The sequence below is a fragment of the Microtus ochrogaster genome, chromosome 4 (genome assembly GCF_000317375.1).
Source record: "Microtus ochrogaster isolate Prairie Vole_2 chromosome 4, MicOch1.0, whole genome shotgun sequence".
In the NCBI taxonomy this organism is placed as follows: Eukaryota; Metazoa; Chordata; class Mammalia; order Rodentia; family Cricetidae; genus Microtus; species Microtus ochrogaster.
In genome coordinates, this window is record NC_022011.1 from 80878554 (window position 1) to 80897104 (window position 18551).

General features: G+C 40.9%; 1 protein-coding gene across 3 annotated transcripts in view; it reads left to right on the forward strand.

Annotated features, from left to right (window-relative positions):
* Positions 1-16306, forward strand: part of Dcaf17 (DDB1 and CUL4 associated factor 17) — a 26788-nt gene extending 10482 nt beyond the window's left edge. The window contains exons 6-14 of one of the 3 annotated variants that reach the window (XM_005346547.3): positions 1687-1776; positions 4331-4435; positions 4724-4829; positions 7688-7830; positions 10516-10625; positions 12697-12784; positions 13481-13564; positions 14520-14675; positions 15584-16306. In XM_005346547.3, the coding sequence (XP_005346604.1) occupies positions 1687-1776; positions 4331-4435; positions 4724-4829; positions 7688-7830; positions 10516-10625; positions 12697-12784; positions 13481-13564; positions 14520-14675; positions 15584-15724 (1023 nt within the window). In that variant the 3' untranslated portion in view covers positions 15725-16306. Of the gene's footprint in view, positions 1-1686; positions 1777-4330; positions 4436-4723; positions 4830-7687; positions 7831-10515; positions 10626-12696; positions 12785-13480; positions 13565-14519; positions 14676-15583 lie in introns of those variants that run through there. The other 2 variants (XM_026778819.1, XM_026778820.1) reach the window with 2 other exon arrangements.
* The last annotated feature ends 2245 nt before the right edge of the window (positions 16307-18551 follow it).

Consider the following 18551-nt stretch of genomic DNA (forward strand, 5'->3'; position numbering starts at 1 on the left):
GAGCACATGTCACGGTGCACAGGTAGTGGAGGAGCACATGTCACGGTGCACAGGTAGTGGAGGAGCACATGTCACGGTGCACAGGTAGTGGAGGACAGGATGTTTGCAGGAGTCAGTTCTCCTCGTCCACCCTCTGGGTTCCAGGGATCAAACACCTCACCACTGGACCGTTTCACCAGACCTAAACTTCCTCTAATGATGGCTATTTATAAATACTTCCTATATCTTGCTCAGTCATATTAATAGCACAACGACATACCTCATATCGGGGTCTCCTTGGCCTTTTTCTCGTGTTATCGAGGTGGCCAGCCTGAGAAAGGGTTGCTGTCTCTTGCTGCTGTTCACATGCATTGTGTAGCTCTCTGCTTTGGTAAAGGAAAGTTCATAAAAGTTAAATACTGGAACAAAGGAATGCAACATTTCATGAGAATTCTAGAAGAGCCAGGTCTAATGTCCCTCTGTAAAAGCCAGGGCTTCAGTCTAACTCTGCACATATGCCCATGGTATGTATATATGTATGTATGTATGTATCTATGTATATATATATATATATATATATATAAATAAAACCTGGCTTTAGGTTTTAGGAGCACAGATCTTAGCTTAGTAAAAGTATGTTTCTTTAAAGGGAAGGTCTCTGGGGCTTTAAACACCACACTCTGATTTTGTATTTATTTGTGCCTTTACTTTTTATTTCCTGTGGTTTTGCTTAATAGTCTTGGTGCTCAAACCTTATTTCTGCTTAAGCAGAATTTTACTGGGGGGGATGGGGCGGGGGGACTGACAGCTGTGCTGCCCCCAAACTGAAGATACTCCCTTGAATTCTTAACTAGAGAAGTAAATAGATTATTTTGCATTTTATAATGGAAATAATTGTTGGAAGCCTATCTTTCTTTTCTTTTAAATTATTTTTTTATATGTATGGAATGGGTGTTTTGCCTACATGCATGTTTGTGTACTACGCGGGAGCAATGTCCAAGAAGGTCAGAGGAGGGTGTCAGGCAGGGCGGTGGTGGCACACACCTTTAATCCCAGCACTCAGGAGGTAGACTGGCGGATCTTTAAGAGTTCAAGGCCACCCTGGTCTACAGGGTGGTCTTCCAGGACAGGCTCCAAAGCTACAGAGAAACCCTGTCGGATCCCCCGGAACTAGAATTACAGGCAGTTGTAAGCTGCCATGTCGGTGCTGGGAATTGAACCTGGCTCTTAACCATTGAGCCATCTCTCCAGCCCCAGGAGCTTGTTTTTCAAGATAAAGGAACTCTCTTCTCCAAGTTGATAAATCATTCAAACTTTTATTGATGTAATGTCTGTCTTCAGTAGAGTCATACCAACCAGTACAAGTACTTTGAATGACAGGACCAGTTCCACATCATGCTTTTTGTTATTGTCATTGTTAGAACTCCAGTTTGCAGTGCAAATGCACTGTATTCTGATGGTAAGAAATGCTTATGTTTCCTTTTGTAGAGTTTTATGTTTAAGAATTTGTGTGTGTGAGGAGCTGGAGAACTAGTGAACATTTTTAAGTATGTTTGGTTTATTATCTAAATAGATGGATATTCTCAATTCATGAAAACTTTTGTCTTTGAAACTATACAAGGACAGATGGATATTTTGAACTTATGAAGATAATTGTTTTCTGAAGTACTTTGGAGAGCTACCTATAATTTTATTCTTTTCTTTTAGGCAGGTACTCAGCAGTCTGTTTTGTTATACCTTGCAGTGTTCCGGGTTCTGCCCTTTTCACTTGTAGGGATTCTAGAGATCAACAAAAAGGTAAGAAAAAATTTTAATGTATTCAGGATCTCACTCTGTAGACCAGGCTAGCTTTGAGCTCAGAGATCCACCAGCTTCTGCCTCCCAAGTGCTGGGATCAAAATTGTGCAGAGCCACACTGTAGTTACTTAAGTGTAATATTTTATTGACAATTAAGTGGAATATCTTCATTTATTTGTTAGATGTTTTGATAGGAATGTTCTCCTGTCTGTGAAATGTTTACTGATCTGTCTTTTTACATATCACAATGTAAACATTTGTCTTGGGAAGAAGCCTAAGCTTCCGGCATGTTTCTGTGCTGCTCAGATGGCTAGTGTTATTAGTGTTGAAATCCTGTGGTCATTAACAAACGGCTAGTTTATAAAATCATGAAATGCCTAAGGGACTTTTCAAAGAGAATATGTCAGAGCTTGTTAAAGTGATCATTAAGCTTCAACAAAATGTCTCGTTTTAATTACAAGGTGCAGGTCTAAAGCTTGCTTTATATTACATAACAAGACTTGGAATGGAATGTATAAATTTTCTAACGCAGCCTGGGTTTTTATTGTCTTCCCATTTGTCTTGATTTGTGGAATAAATGAGAGGAAAGTAAGAGTCAATAGTCTATTTTCTTTTTAAAATTTTTCACTTTGTAGCCAGGCAGTGGTGGTACATGCCTTTAATCTCAGCATTTAGAGGGCAGAGGCAGGCGGATCTCTGTGAGTTCGAGGCCAGCGTGCTCTATAAAAACTAGTTCTAGGACAGGACCCAAAGCTACAGAGAAACCCTGTCTCAAAAAAAAAAAAGAAAAGAAAAGAAAAAGAAAAAAAATTCACTTTGTGAAAAGCTATTTTGGAAATTCTCCTACTAGTGTTTAGATGCTGGAATATTGTAGGAGACAAGATCTGAGTCTCTGTTAGTATCACTAGCAGACAAGCTAACTGTCTAACGTTTTCTAGTATATTAGCTTATACTGAATTGCATAAACTAAAGAATAATATTAGTGTCACCTATAGTTTATTTTGTGCTAGGCACTTTTAAGTATTTTAGGGCATTGTGACAGACAGCGTGTTCTATTGGAAGCTGAGCAGCCGTTTACTAACTTTCAGATGTTTGAATTACCAAAGTACTTCTTTTAAAGTGTAGAACCAGGGAATTGAAAAGCTAAGAACTACCCAATTCAAAGCAAACCATAATTATCTTTCTAAGAAAATGACAAAAAGCCTAACTTGTAACTTCATTGTTTTCTTTATGCTTGTGGATTGAGTAATATGTGCATTATATTCTACAACAGGAAAAACACAAAAAGACTAGCAAAGTCAAAGCTGTTCCTGTTTATTTCTAGTATATCCAGTCTCTTGAGGGATTTGGTTTTGATGATTCTAACTTGGGATTACAGCACAGCTTTCACTTATCTATGTTAAAAGTATACAGGGGTGAGGCTCTTGAACAGTCAGACTTAAGCTACTTATTACCATGGAACATCTTCACTGAGTAATCGTCCTTGAAAGGAGTCAAAGGGATTTTTATTTTCTCTATAATGCTTTCAGTACTATAAATATTTGCCTACCTTGCTTTTTGTTGAATATTAAAAAAGGCACGGAATCATGCCCTTTCTCAGAGCTGTAGAGAAAATCATCACAAGATTCAAGAACAGAAATTTTAGGGAACAATAAGACAAAACCTTACTCTTGGTAAAAGTCTGTAGGGTTTGATCTTTATGGTTTTGCTTTTTAAGCAGTTGAGAAATGAAACCTCGAATAGAAATTCAAGAACTTAATAGTGCCAAAAATCTGGAGCTGGGAACTAAGAGAGGTGACTTGGTAGGTAACAGTGCTTGCTGTATAACTATGAGAACATGAGTTTAGATCCCCAGCACCCACATGAAGCCCAGGCATGGCCATGTGTGCCCGCAACCCTAGCACTGCACAAGAGCGGTTCCCCTGGCTGCAAAGGTGGAAAGCTCTGGATGCGGTGAGAGAGACCCTGTCTTGAGGGAATAAAGTGGAGAACGGTAGAACAGGACACCCAGTGTTATCCTCTTGTACTGCACACAGGAACATGGTTTATGCACGTTCACACATGCGTGCACTATACCCACAGCACACAAACATACATGGATCTGTAGCTGGCCATTTCTCTTGTAATTACTTCCCAAGATCCAATCTTCTTGCTATTAAGCAGCTATAGATTTTTTGTCTTTGTGAAGAACATCTTAGTGTAAACAATGAGTCTCTATTGGATATACCCAATAAATACTCCTTTAAAATTACATGGCCTCACTGTATACCACTGTTCCACGAAAAGTAGAATTTTAATTACTTTGTATTGACAAAGCTATACAGCAAACGGATGTTGACACATCCTTCTGAGCCCTGCTTCCATTGATGCTCCAGCCTGGGTATCTGGGATGAGCTGCATGCCTCTAATAACACTCTAGCTTCACGCTGCTAAGTTTTAATTGAGTTTTAATGTGAGGCAGCAACAATGACCAGAATATACAGCAGGAAGCAAACATTTTGATAACTCAGAGGATTATTGGCCTTTCTTAGGTGACCTCTGCCTTTCTCCTTAGGTTTTCGCGAATGTCACAGATGCTACCTTGTCACATGGAATACTGATTGTGATGTACAGCTCGGGACTGGTCAGACTGTATAGCTTCCAAGCCATCCTTGAGCAGGTAGAGAAAACTACAGTTGGACATAACACACTCAGGATGAGGCTTGCACTGAAGTTTTCTGTTGTTGTTTGTTTTGTTGTTGTTTTTAGTGAGTCAGGTGCTCATATAATTTTAAATTATAAAAGTTATTATAGAAATATGAAAAGGCACAATAACCTTTGCAAGAGGGGTGGGGAGATAAACAGAAAGGCCCTTGAATAAAGACATTTTCTCTGCCATGTACATGTAAATTTTATTTCTTCTTAAATAGGCTCTAAAGCCACCATTTTTGTTTTGTTTTGTTTTTAGTTCATGCAACAGAAACTTGACGTAGGGTGTGCATGCAGTCAGGGCGGGACTACTGGGACTGTAGGAGAGGCTCCTTTTGGCATTCCTTGTAATGTTAAGATCACAGGTATGGCTGCTATACAGATCTTTTCAACTTAAGAAAGTAAGTGCTCGCGTGAATAGTTGTGCGCTGCAAGCGCACCCTTCTCTCTCTGACTGTGCACTGACTCATTTCACTTCCGTACAGCATGTCACCCTCCTGCTGAGTAATCGTCAGCACAGTGCTGTCCTCTGTTACTGCAGTGAAGGCCCGAGGATGCTGAGCCTCCTGCCTGGAAAATGATGGGTTGCAGCGGTTCATAGCATCATAGTTCTTACAACATAAAGTTTTGTTTTGGTTTGGTTTTGGTTTTTTGAGACAAGGTTTCTCTTTAGCTTTAGAACCCACTTGTCCTCTAACTCGCTCTTGTAGACCAGGCTGGCTTCGAACTCAGAGATCCACCTGCCTCTGCCTTCTGAGTGCTAGGATTAAAGGCGTGCGCCACCACTGACCCTGCCAATTTAAGGTTTTTTAATTTTGTTAAGTCTACCTATTTCTAAGGATAGTGTTTTCCAAGGAAATAGTATTGCGATGCCAACTAAAGATAGACAGATCCTAGACCTAGGGATGATAAAAAAGAAAGTTATACATGAATTTTATGAAAACCATAAAAAAACCAGTTTCTGTATTTTACTCACTTAACTGGTCCAGGTATGGTGGTGGCCCATTTCTAGAATCCCAACACCTGGGAGGTGGAGGCAGGAGGATCAGGAGTTCAAGGTCATCCTTGGCTATATAGTGAGTTTGAGGCCAGCCTGAGCTATATCAGACTCTCAAAAACAAATAAAAACCACCCAACCACCCTATCTTATTAAATTCAGCAACTTAGTAAAAAACCAGCAATTGACAGCCAGCCTGCGCTGCATGAGATCCTGTCTCAAAAAAAGTAAAATAATAATGAATAATGATGTTCAAAAACACAGTCTATAAAATTATTTCCGGTTACAGACCAATACGATTGAATGATTTAGGGAGTCATCTGCCTAAGGAAATTAGCAAAGTATATAGGGTGTTTAGGTGTCTGTTGCACACTGTGGAGACGGCAGCCCTCTGTCCAGGTCTTTTCTTAGGCATCCAAGGACAGCTTGATGATTGCTGTCCAGTTAAAAGAGTCAGGTAGATAAATCATATTATCCTAGTATTTTTGCCTCCATTCTTAATTCATTAAGAGTCATTCATGATGCTGAGAACATTTTCATCATCTTCTAACCAGTAAATAGTATGTTTTTTAGATGAAACTCCAAAAGTTTTTCTAATATAGCCAAAATAAAACAGGAATTTTTTTCTCTCATCATTTACCATTGTATCATCAATAAATAGGTCAAGAAACAGAAGTGAAAGATGCAAGAAAGGAAAAGAATGTTCTCTTCAGTGGCAAATGGTAGTTACGTAAGCCATGAAAAGTGCTCAGTATGACCAGTTAAGCTTTCCATGAAGTCCAAAATAAATGCTTTAAAAATGATTCATTTTAAGTGAATTAGGCAGTTTTATGAAAAGTTAGCAATACCTCCTAAGCTCAAAAATACCTCCTGAGTTCAGTATAGACATACTCAGAAAGCTCCTTAAAAATTTTGTCTGCTGTCTGTAAGTCACTGTGTGCATGTCTGTAGCCAGCAGAGGCCAGAGGAAGGTGCCGGATCCTCTGGAACTAGAGTTGCGGATAGTTATAACGAGAATGCTGGGGACCAAACCTGAGTTTATTATCACATGACGTTTGAATTTGGCTATTATTATATTGGGATAGTGATATTTTTCTTTTACTCAAAAAGACTTTTGCTTATTAAAGATAGTTTCCTTTTCTTAAAAACTTTTAAGTACTTTAAGTATATTTGATATAATTATATCTGTACCTATTGTTACTTTCTCCCCAAAATTGCTTGTAAGCTACTTTTCATTATCTGTTTTTCTCTTATGTGCAGCTCTCAGAAGTAAGAGGAGCCCTAACAAAACACACATTTCTATTTTAACATGTAACTCTTACATGAACAGTCTTTCTGAGAATAACCCCTTGAAGACGAGTGGCTTTATGAACCAGATATTCTCCAGGTAGAAGCACAAATCTAGAGGCTATAGATGAGCAGTCAGATCTGTAGCCACCAAAAAGAATTGGGTCCTCACTACAATACCTTTTCCTTATAGCGTTTGGAGTCGGTCTATTGTGTTATTGCTAAAACCGTGATCAAAGAGGAAGAGAAAAAAAGCACTAACAAAGTTTTCTTTGATGTCCATCCCCAAGAGACTGATTGGATACGTCTGTAAAGATTAGCTTGTTTGATGATAACACTAGAGTGATGTCGACTCTCTGATAAAGTCGCCGTTGTGGCAGACCCGTCCTAAATTGGTTGCATTCATTCAGACTAACGTTGCTTGTACACAAGACACCTAACACAGGGCAGCTTTTGTTGAATTTGCTGGTGTATACCTGTTAGGCTATGATATGGAAGGTCTCCTTGCCTTTGGAAGATTTATGAGGCCTGATTATGTTCCTCGATTGTTTAGGGAGTTGACGTTGTGGCTAACCTGGAGTTATACAGAGATCCTTGGGGATGGCTGCAGTTTTTATTATGTGTTTGCCTCCCTCATCCCCGTGGTAAGCACCTTGGGCCTCCTTTTTTTCTTTTTGTCCTCATGTAGGCCACACATTCCCTCTAAAATACGTGCCTAGAGAGTTAGCTAAGAGTCACTTTGTTTCCTACCAGCTTCCTGTCCTCTGAGTGACAGACTTCTTTTCTGACCGTATTTTATTTCCTTGAACATAGTAATTTTTCATTAGTGGAACTTCATAAAGTATGCATATGTACCAAGAAAGGTTGAACTTAGTTAATGAATGGTGCAAGTCCTCCCAAGATGAGAAGCTCATAAATTTCTCTTGCTCATCTCTGCAGGCTCGCCATCCCCGCTCTTTGAAGTCTCCTCCCTGGAGAACGCGTTTCAGATTGGCGGCCATCCTTGGCACTACATCATCACCCCTAATAAGAGGAAACAGAAAGGAGTTTTCCATATCTGTGCTCTAAAGGATAATTCCTTGGTAATTCACAAGGACTCAGCTTTTTAGCAGTAAATTTATATTAGAAATTTTTATTTTCTGCTCTCATAGCTCTGTATGTCCAGGAATTACCTTCTCATTTAGACAAGGTCTCTATGTAGCGGTGGCTGGCCTGGAACTCACAGTGATCCTCCTGCCTCTGCTATCCCAGTGTTGGGATTAAAGGCGTGCGCTCCCACACCTGACACTTGTGAACAATTTAAAATGCAGAGAACATAGGAAATACTGTTTTGTCACCCAGATTTTTTTTTAAAAAACTGCACTTGTTTTTTCTCCTTTCTTGGGAAGTTGTCTTTTTTTTTTTTAAGATTTATTTATTTATTATATATACGGTGTTCTGTCTTTATGTATGCCTGCACGCCAGAAGAGGGCATCAGATGTCATTACAGATGGTTGTCAGCCACCATGTGGTTGCTGGGAATTGAACTTAGGACCTCTGGAAGAGCAGCCAGTGCTCTTAACTGCTAAGCCATCTCTCCAACCCATCACCCAGATTTTTAAAACATGAATTTTTGAAAGGTCTTAGGGTACCAAGGGTTCTCCATCTCTCCCTCCCATCCTAGACACTCATGTAACGCAGGCTGACCTCAAACTCACTATATGGGCAAGACTGGCTTTGAACATCTGATACTCCCGACCTTGCCTCCCAGGTGCTGTGACTGTAGCTGTGTGTCACCAAACATAGAGCAGGGTTTTGTTCTAACAGTCTTGCAGCGGGATTCTCGTGGAAAACATCCCTCAGATGCTACCGTGGGAACTGTTGGTAGAATATCCTCAGGGCCGCCTCTGAAATTGCTGTGGAATGTGTTGTTGATTTTGAAGAGAGCAGAACCAGATGGAGTTCTGGCGCTCACAGTGTTGCCACTGAAATGGTGCCTTTTCAAGGGTTTCTTCAAGTTGCTTCTGGCACCACAGGAAGAAAAGGCTCATGGCAAAACAGTAAAAGTTTACTCACTGAATTCATCTTAATTTTCTTTCAAAATAGGATTTTTTTTTCTTGATTTTCCATTCAATCATTTGAGGTCTAGCATGGCCAGACATGGCTGGGTGCACAGTTTCTTTCTCAGCTTGCGTGTAATTCCTCAAAGACTCTTCCCTGTTTGTGTGACGGGCGGCCCAGAGAGCACCTTTACCCCCGACCCAGGCTGTGGCTCTCACCTCTGCTGGTATCGCTGACTTATGTGGTTCTATCAGATAAATTTGCTTTTTATGAGGTGGATTCAGTTTATTCTACACCCATGTCTTCCAGGACACTTGCAGTCAGTCACTATGGCTCTAGTAGCTTTTAAAGTCCCAGGTTTCCACCTTCCACCACGCTGAAGGGTGCCATAGGCTCGGGTCCTCTTACCTTCTCCTGATGTCATGGGGTCACTATGAGTAGCGTCTTCTAGTTTACTTTTGTAAGAGCATTTTTCTCACTTCTTGGTCACATGTAACAGCCTTGTCCCTTTCTTCCCCCAGTGAAAACCCCTTTTTTATCATTTTACAAAGGATTTCCCTGCCATTGCAAGTCCTGGTGTGACTGCTCCCTCTCATCCGGGACTTTGTTCAGCTATCAGTACCAGTCACTCTCTGCCTAATGTCTCATCCAGTCACTCCTTGTAGAGTGCGTGTGTTCCTATAGAAGAGCTGACTCTGTGTTCTTTGGTGAAGAATTAAACATACCTATCACATCCTCGTCAATAACAACTACAACATGTAGTCAGGCTTGCATTTCAGCACATTTATAAATAATGGCCCAGGCCAGACATTACTAGACGCAGACTGCTGTTAGTTCCTGGTGCTGCTATGTAGAAGGTAAAACATAGGAGCACGTGTGGATCATTTGTCATACAGTGCTCACCCCCAACTACCCCGCTTTCTTGAGACAGGATCTTACTATGTACCCTGGGCTGTCCTGGAATTCACTATGTAGCCCAGGCTTGAGCTCACAGAGCTCCACCTGCTTTTGCTTCCCAAGCAATAGAATTAAAGGCATGCAGCACCAGTATGTGGCTTTTTTCTTTATTTAAATGTTTTAGTATACCTACATATTTTAGAATAAAAATACTCGTTTCTTGTCTTAAATGCTCATCAGTATTAGATTCCCTTCTCAGATTTGAGAGTTTAATATTTGACTTATTTAAGGAGATTGTGTGGCCTGAGTCAGAGACTCTTGGCTTGGTTGCGTGTTTAAGTGAGTGTACCGGCTCTTTTGATTGACAGGCAGCTGTGGCTGGGGTTGGGCGGAGGACGCTGTAGGGAGCTGCACAGGTATAGTAATGGAACAAAGTTTGTGGACTTTGGAGTCAGATCTGCCGTTTAATAGGTTCAAAACATGGGGCCGATTTGTTCTCTTTGTGTGTCAGTCTCCTAGCCATAAAATGGGGTTGATATTGGCTTTGAGTGTTAAAATTCAGTGCAGCTGTGATGAGCACCCCACAGCCCCCAATACACAGCACATGCACAAGCGCCGGTGGCTTGGGTTACTATTACTTACTGCAAAGCTTCTGACTCTAGATGCTCTGAATTTCTCGACTTTGCGTGTCCTCATTTAGCCATCGTCCACATCCCCCTTCAGCCAGCCGCTCTAGAGTTTCTTTCCTGTACCTGGGAGTCACCGAAACGGTTAAGTTTGAAATTTTTATTTACCCTTTTAATCTCTGTCTTTTTTTTTCCCAACTTCAGGCAAAAAATGGAATCCAAGAAATGGAGTGTTGTTCCCTAGAATCTGACTGGATCTATTTTCACCCTGATGCTTCTGGAAGAATTATACATGTCGGCCCAAATCAAGTCAAGTGAGTAATTATGTTAGTACTTTAAAATTAAAAGCATTTTTTGTGCATTTATTGACATTTTTTTATTTTGCTTGTAGCCATTTTAATTTTATGAAAAATTTGCTTGTGCAGAGTATTTCCTACGAGACTTGTCCACAGAATCTGGTTTTTATACTTTAGCTTTATTTTCTATAAGTATTGCACATAAGTTTCTTGATTGATGGTATGTGAATGAATGGAAGGGAATTATAGGTTATCCTTTCTTTGTTGAGTTTTGTTTGCTCTGTTTTAAGGCAGATTCTTAGGGGTTTGGTGTGTAGCTCATACTGGCTGCAAGTGTCTGTAGCCCAGCCTGACTTTGAACTCATAGCCTTTCTGCCTCTGCACTGAATCCTGGGATTATAGGAGTGTGGCACACACCTAAATGGGTCTTCATTTTGTAGGACTGGTGAGAAAGATGATTACTGAGCCAGGTGGCACAGGCCTGAAATCCCAGCTGCCCAAAAGGCCGAGGCAGGAAGATGGCAAGTTCAAGCCCAGCCTAGGCAACTTTGTGAGACCTTGTTTGTAAAAAAAAAAAAAAAAAAAAAATGGGGAAGGGGTGCTGGAGATGTAGTTCAGAGTAGAGCACTTGGCTGTTGTGGGTGAGGTCCTGGTCCAGTCTCTGGTGCCCTGCCCTAGAGAAAGGTGGTGGTTTGCCTTTGTTCTGAGCTCCTGGACTGGTGTTTGTGTACTGTTTGCTTTCACATCAACTTTCTGCCTTAAAATGGCCCGCATGTGGCTTCTCTGACATCAAGCTATGTTCTCCTACTTCTCAGCCTTCTTTATTATAATCTCTCATGATTTTTTTTTTTTTTTTTTTTTGGTTTTTCGAGACAGGGTTTCTCTGTGGATTTGGAGCCTGTCCTGGAACTAGCTCTGTAGACCAGGCTGGTCTCGAACTCCCAGAGATCTGCCTGCCTCTGCCTCCCGAGTGCTGGGATTAAAGGCCTGCGCCACCACCGCCCGGCTCTCTCATGGTTTTCATCTTCTATCCAGACTCCCACTAACTGTTGCTTACCTCAGCATTTAGGTCTTGTCTTCTCACTCAGGAATTTCTTCCTGTTTGATTCTTGTTCTCCCGCTGCTCAACTCCACCCTGGTTGTACACTAACACAGAGCTCTCATGCCAGAAACTTTTTTTTTTTGGATAAGGTTTCTCTATGTGGTCCTGGAACTTAAAATGTAGACCAGGCTGGCCTTGAACTCACAGAGATCTACCTGCCTTTGCCTTCTTAGTGCTAGGATAAAAAGCAGGTGTCGCCAAGCCTGGCTTCTCCCCATGTCTTAAAAGATAATCCCCTTTGAATATTTCCACTGATTGACAAAATCATCTATCAGTTTGAAACATGATCTGATTTCTTTGTTGTTGTCAATGGGAAGTTTCAGTTGTCCCTGCCACTGTGGCTTCTCCTTGCTGTTCTCTTTGTATATGGGACTGTAGAGGTTTGAGAATTGTGATCTTGAAGCTTTTTAATGATGTGAACAGATTTCTATGGGTGGGAAGCAGATTATTTTCTTTTCTCTTGATTAATCAACTTGACCTATGAGATCATTTATCTCTACAAATCTAAATCTTAAACACAATCCTAAAAAAATGGTATTGTTGAGTGAGGATTTTACTCTCTTTGAAAAGTTCTGCCTTCCAGTTAATTGCTGTCCTGTCTCAATCACTGGCAACGCTGAGTGCTGTTGTTAGCTGTGCACTGTGCAGACACAGCAATGGAACTGTCTGCTCTGTGTTAGGGTGAGACACGCAGGGCCTGCTGCACGGACAGCTGAGGGTGGCATGGTGTCGTCAGTAAACTTGTTGAAAAATGGTTTAGGCCTGAGCAAGCCACGCGTTACCTATTTCAGTAGCGCTTTTCTGTGTCACAAATGTGAGTGTGAGGAAGGTCATGAGTGTCGGTGATAAGATTAATAGAACAGCCTAGTCAATGGAGGAGAAGTGAGCTGCTGCAATTTTCATTTGCTGAGTTTCATTGGAGGTCAGCTTTGGCAGTTTGATGGTGTTCTGCAGTCTTGAATTCTTACAATTCTTATTCCTTTTCAGAGTCTTGAAGCTAAGTGAGGTAGAAAATAATAGTTCTCAGCATCAGGTCTCTGAAGATTTTGTCATCTGGGCCAATAGAGAAGACAGAGTAAGTCAGAAATATTTTATGTCCTTTCTATAGAACTGTCTAGGTAACTTGTAATATGCATGTTTTCCTGCCTGGCTGCAGACAGCACAGCTGTGCAGGATCTGCTCGTCTTGTCTGCATGAGTAGCTGGTCTAACCCCCACTCACAGATAGGAGTTGAAGACAGTTGATTATACTGAGTTTATCTTGCTCATTTCTTCTTCTTTTTTCCTCTTCAAATTTTTTATTGCTGAATTGTCAATATTAGGTTCTAAATAACTGTGCAAATTTAGGACTAGGTGTAGAATAAATCTTTTAAAAACCAGATACCATACATTAACTGTAGGTAGCTGTTATTTTGCCTTCAGTGTATAAGCTGAGATTGAAGAGGGGTGTTTCTGAAAGCAAATCCACCTTTCCTTTTCTCTGCTATGAAAAGGCAGAGTCAGAGGGATGAATGAAGAGCAAGTCTAACCTTTAACTAATTAGTGTTTGCCTATTCTAACATTTTATCCAATTAAAACCTTTATTAAAATAAATTATTTTTCACTGAGTGAAGGATTAAAAATTAGATTTAAATTAAATTTGGAATTTTCTCAGTCAGCTGACGGACTGTGGGTGTTGGGAAGGGACGGCTGGTTTTACCACATTTCTGAGGATTGTTGCCTTCGACTGCATGTAACGGAGCGTGTCCTGATTTTCCTTTCCTCTCCGGCAGAACGAAAACGTAATCACCGTTACAGCTTCTGGACGCGTGGTGAAAAGAAATTTCAGCCTCCTGGATGATGACCCGGAGCAAGAGGTATTCATTAGTCCATGATCGCAGGCCGAGCCAACAGGCATTCCCGTCCAGCTGAAAGCTTCCCAGGCCCAGGGCGGTCCCTGCCGGCGGGCGGTTTGTTGTTTGGTCACTGTCACCCCACCTTCTCTTTTCTTACTGGGATCTTCTACACAGTTCGTACTCAAGTTATGGTGCCAAAATAATTTGAAAGCACGATTAACTTACTGTTTCTGTGAGGTGCGCACTCACTGGCTCGCTCTCAAGGGGGTTCTGCAGGTAGAAGCCCTGCACAGACTGATACAGGCTGGGTGACCTGAATTCAGTCCTTGGCTCCTACAAGGTAGCAGGAGAGAACTCTTCTCCAAGAGTTGTCCTCTGAGCTCCATGTGTGTGCTAACACGTGTGCGTGCACACACACACACACACACACACACACAGACGCTTTTTTCTTTAAGATAAATAGCTTTTAAAAGGCCAATTCTCCAAGACGAGCGATAACTACAGTTCAGCAGTAGAGTGCTCACATGGCGTGCGAGCGCCTGGGTCCATTCCCTGTGGGAGCAACGGGAAAAGAAAACACTTGGGAGCCATAAGGTTGAGGGTGCTCTGGCACTACTCTTGGGCTGGAGAGACAGCTCAGCCGTCAAGAGCACTTGCTAGTCAATTATAAGGATGAGTTTGGGTCCCAGCACCCATGAACTGAGCATCCCGCAAAGGCCTATGCCTCCATGCCCAGGGATCCAGTGTTCTTTCTGGTTCTGTTGCCAAAGTCTACAGGATACTGCTTAACACCTGAAAATCTGGTATATACCATGTTTTACAGGTATATAAATAGAGATACATTTCTACTGATTCTCTCACCTACTTGTTCCTTCTGCTATTGTATTTTCATAAGGGATAAAATAAATAAATTTAAAATGTAGGAATATTCCTAACTCATTAACTGAAATTGGCCCTGCTCTCATCTGTCTCCAAGACTATCAAAATTGTGGACTATGAGGATGAGCTGGACTTGCTGTCTGTAGTGGCTGTCACTCAAATAGATGCCGAGGGAAAAGCTCACTTGGATTTCCACTGTAACGAGTACGGAACCTTACTCAAGAGCATCCCGCTAGTGGAGTCGTGGGATGTGGTACGTATACCCACTGGAGTACTAAGTTGTAAGTTTCCTTTAAAGGTGCCGTTTGTTAGAACATGTCTGTATCAGTCCACACTCAGGACCTGTGCCATGACAACAGGAAAGACGTTATTGCCCAACATGCAAGACAAAATAAGTACTTCTTAAACTTTTTTTTCTCTTAGCATTAGGGTTATCTTTTTATCAGTTCCCTCGAATATAAAACTTTGTGGGTTTTGAGACATGTAATTTCCTTAACATAGTCTTTTATTTTCCTTCCAATTTTTTTGGTAACATTTTTTAAATGAAATTATAATATAATTATCTTCCACAGCTAGTTAATAAGAGGCAGTATCTGAGCAAGCTGGATTTCCAGCACTTGGAAATACTTGTTCTTACAAATGTTATAAAATGTGCATGTCCTGGGGCTGTTGCAGATTGGGTAGAGACCCTGCACCACCCAGAACTGAGTAGGTGGTGACAGTAAACAAGGTTCAGGAGACTGGGGAGATGGTTCAGTTGCTGTGAAATATGGCACTTTCAAGTTTGGATCCCCAGCACCCACATAAATGCATAAGGTACAGCGTGCTTCTGCCCCAGCCCTTTCCATCATTAGGAACTGGAGCGTGTGAATATGTGTGTGTGTGTGTGTGTGTGTGTGCTCATGCAGCGGAGTGCAGTGAGCTGGTCCCCGGGCTCCTGAGTCCACAGCTCTTTCCAGTGTCTAAATGGTCTGTATTTTCTATTAGTCATCTACATGCACAGAAAAATCCATTTTTTGTGAAAAGTTCGTTTTTGACAACTCTTCCACATCTGTGTACGTACAAAGGTTCCTGGGGTAGGTGCTAGGATATTTTGGTGACACAACAGTGACGATGATTGTGTGAAAAGCAGACCCCCATGTGACTGTGTTTTCATTACAGACATATAGCCATGAAGTCTACTTTGACAGAGACTTGGTGCTGCACATCGAACAGAAACCCAACCGGGTCTTCAGCTGCTATGTGTACCAGATGGTCTGTGACCCTGGAGAAGAAGAAGAAATTGTCAACAGAAGTGATTAAGACAGTGAGATCATTGTAACTTGAAGCATTTGGTGAAACACCCTATCAGCTTATTATCTGCATGGAACATTCTGCAGTATTTTACATAACAGGTCGTGTGCTAGCGTCAAAAGATTAGGTTAAATTCTTGCACATAAGAGGGTAAGGACTCCATTTAATGTGAATGCTCTCTAGACTGCTGTCCCAAGAGACCCAGCCTGTGACTCTTCTAGACGAGGTGCTACTGTGGATATGAAATGCTAGGGAATGGGACAGTTACATTTATGTGTCAGGAGACATCATTGATGCAGGGATAATTACCATGACTTTTAACGACTACTGTAATGTTTTAATTGGTAAGGCTAGGAGAGAGAAACAAATAAAAATATTAAACGTAGAAGCCAGGTGTAACACATCTGTAATCCCAGCACATGGCATGTAGAGCAAAAAGAGCAGGAGTTCAAAGCCAGTGTTGGCTATATAGCAAATTTAAGGCCAGGTTGCTCTCAAAATGACAACAAAAAGATAAATAAATCCTATATACTCTATACCAAACTTTTCTTAAAGATTATAAATAGGATTTGTAATAAAAATCATACTTTTGAGCCAAAAATCATCACAGCTTCTTTGTAAAAAACAAAAAATATACATATAACTTTGTGTGTGTGTGTTTCTATACAATATTAAGAATTGATTCTAGTTATAAAATTACCATTTCTTATATGATCTTATTCCATGACTTGATGTTCTCATTGACTATATTCTGTGTGGGTGTGTTTATGTGGATATATCCACATGTTCATGTTGTGCAGGTGTACCTGCATATGTGCATGTGCAGTCGGAGGCCAGAAGTCAGCCAGTGGTGCTGTTCTCAAGAGCCACCTACTTTGTGTTTTGAGATAGGCTCTCATTATGATCCGGGCTCACTGATTCTGCTAGTCTGGTTGGCTAATCTGGGATTCCGTCTGCTTCCCCAGCACTGGGATTAAAGGTGTACCATCAAGCCCGATGTCTGCTCTGGGGCTGGGCACCAAACTCAGATTTGCATGGTCGTGTAACAAGCACCTCCCAGACTGAGCTATCTCCCAGCACTGTGTATCTGTGTTATAAAAAATCCAAGCAAAATCGAAATGAAACCTTTTCCTGATTTGTAACCCATTTAGCTCCTAATACATCTAAAGATGTTGGACTGATTTTTCCATCCTATTGACTCACTGAATCTGTTTCGTTGAACGATATTTTCATATCTGTGCTAGAATATAAAGGGGCATCTGTTAGGCCACTTCGTGCACTGCTGGCCCCTGGTGGCCTCTTCCCTGTAGCACAGTTGAAACCCCAGTTTTTTCCTGCCTGGAATCTCCTGGTTAGCCAGAAGCAGAATGTTGGTGGAAGGAATGTTTTGTTTTTGTTTTTTCTTAGAACATGTTTAAGCCTGGCCCTTGAATTCCACTAACCACTTTTCAGAATGTTAGATAAAGACAACCTAAGTGTAGGGAGAAATTGTTGCTTACATTCCCTGTTAGAGAAATTCAGTTTCTCAGAATCCACATGTCCATCTCATTTTTCTAATTCAGCCTCAAAAGAATAATATAAAACAAGAATAGGGCAGGGCAGGTAGCTCACACCTGTAACCTGATCACTCAGGGAACTGCAGCAGAATTGCTGTAAACTTAAAGCCAACTTGGGCTATGAAATAAAACCTTGCCTTAAAAAACAAACAGAAAACAGCAACAATAAAACACCTTAATTCCAAAGGCAGAGGGAGGGCAATCTATAGAGTTCAGTATCAGCTTGGAGTATAGTAGCCAACCTGGGCTACATAAGACCCTGTCTCAAAGCATAAAAGAACAGCAATAAACCATTTTTGATTCAAGTATAAGGTTGAAATATGGAATTTTAGCTTGGAAGATTTGTATAAAGTTCTCTTCATTTTGGCCCTCCTCATGTTCGGAATGGTGTGAGTCCTGTCCCATTGACCCTTGAAAGTCTGCAAAGATGTTTCTAGTTGATGATGATCAGCGGGACTAAGGAGAAAGGTGTTGGCTGTTTAAAAATCAAAGAGTTAGTAGCAGGGGCTATACAATCAAGAAATAAGGGAAACAAATCTAAACTCATCTTTTTGTGCATAGAAAAGATTTACAGGTTCTTTATCCAGGATGCTTAGAACCAAAATGATTTTGTAATTCAATTTTTTCCCCTGATTTTAGAATATTTACAGGTACATTATAAGATCTTGGGATGGGCTCAAGGTCTAACCTTGAAATTCTTTTTTATGTTTAATATATATCTTGTGGCTGGACATTGGTGGCTCACACCTTTAATTCCAACACTCAGAGGCAAAGACAGGAGGCTCTCTGTGAGTTCGAGGCCAGCCTGGTCTACAGAGCGAGTTCAGGACAGCCAGATCTACATAGTTAAACCCTGTCTCTAAAAAAACAAACAAACAAACAATACACATCTGTGTACATAACCTGTGTACTAAAATAGTGCACTTTTATGCACTATTTTAAGTGTGGTCCTTTGTGTTTAACTGTGTCTTAGCACATAAGATCAGGTGTTGAGTTTTGTACTCATGACATCATGTCAGCACTAAAAAAAGTTTCGGGTTTTAGAGCATTTTGGATTTCCAGATTATGGATATTAATATGTATTGGCATTATAGAATAAGGCAGAATGAATATGAGCTAAAAAAAAACTCTTTGGAGCTGATCCTATGTAGACTTACCATCAGAGAACATAAAAATAATTACCTCATGAGCAAGGTAATAACATGTTAAAGTCGAATACTTGGATGTACTGTTTGAAAAATTCAGTCTCATTTATGATATGTAGCAGCTCTATTGAGTGT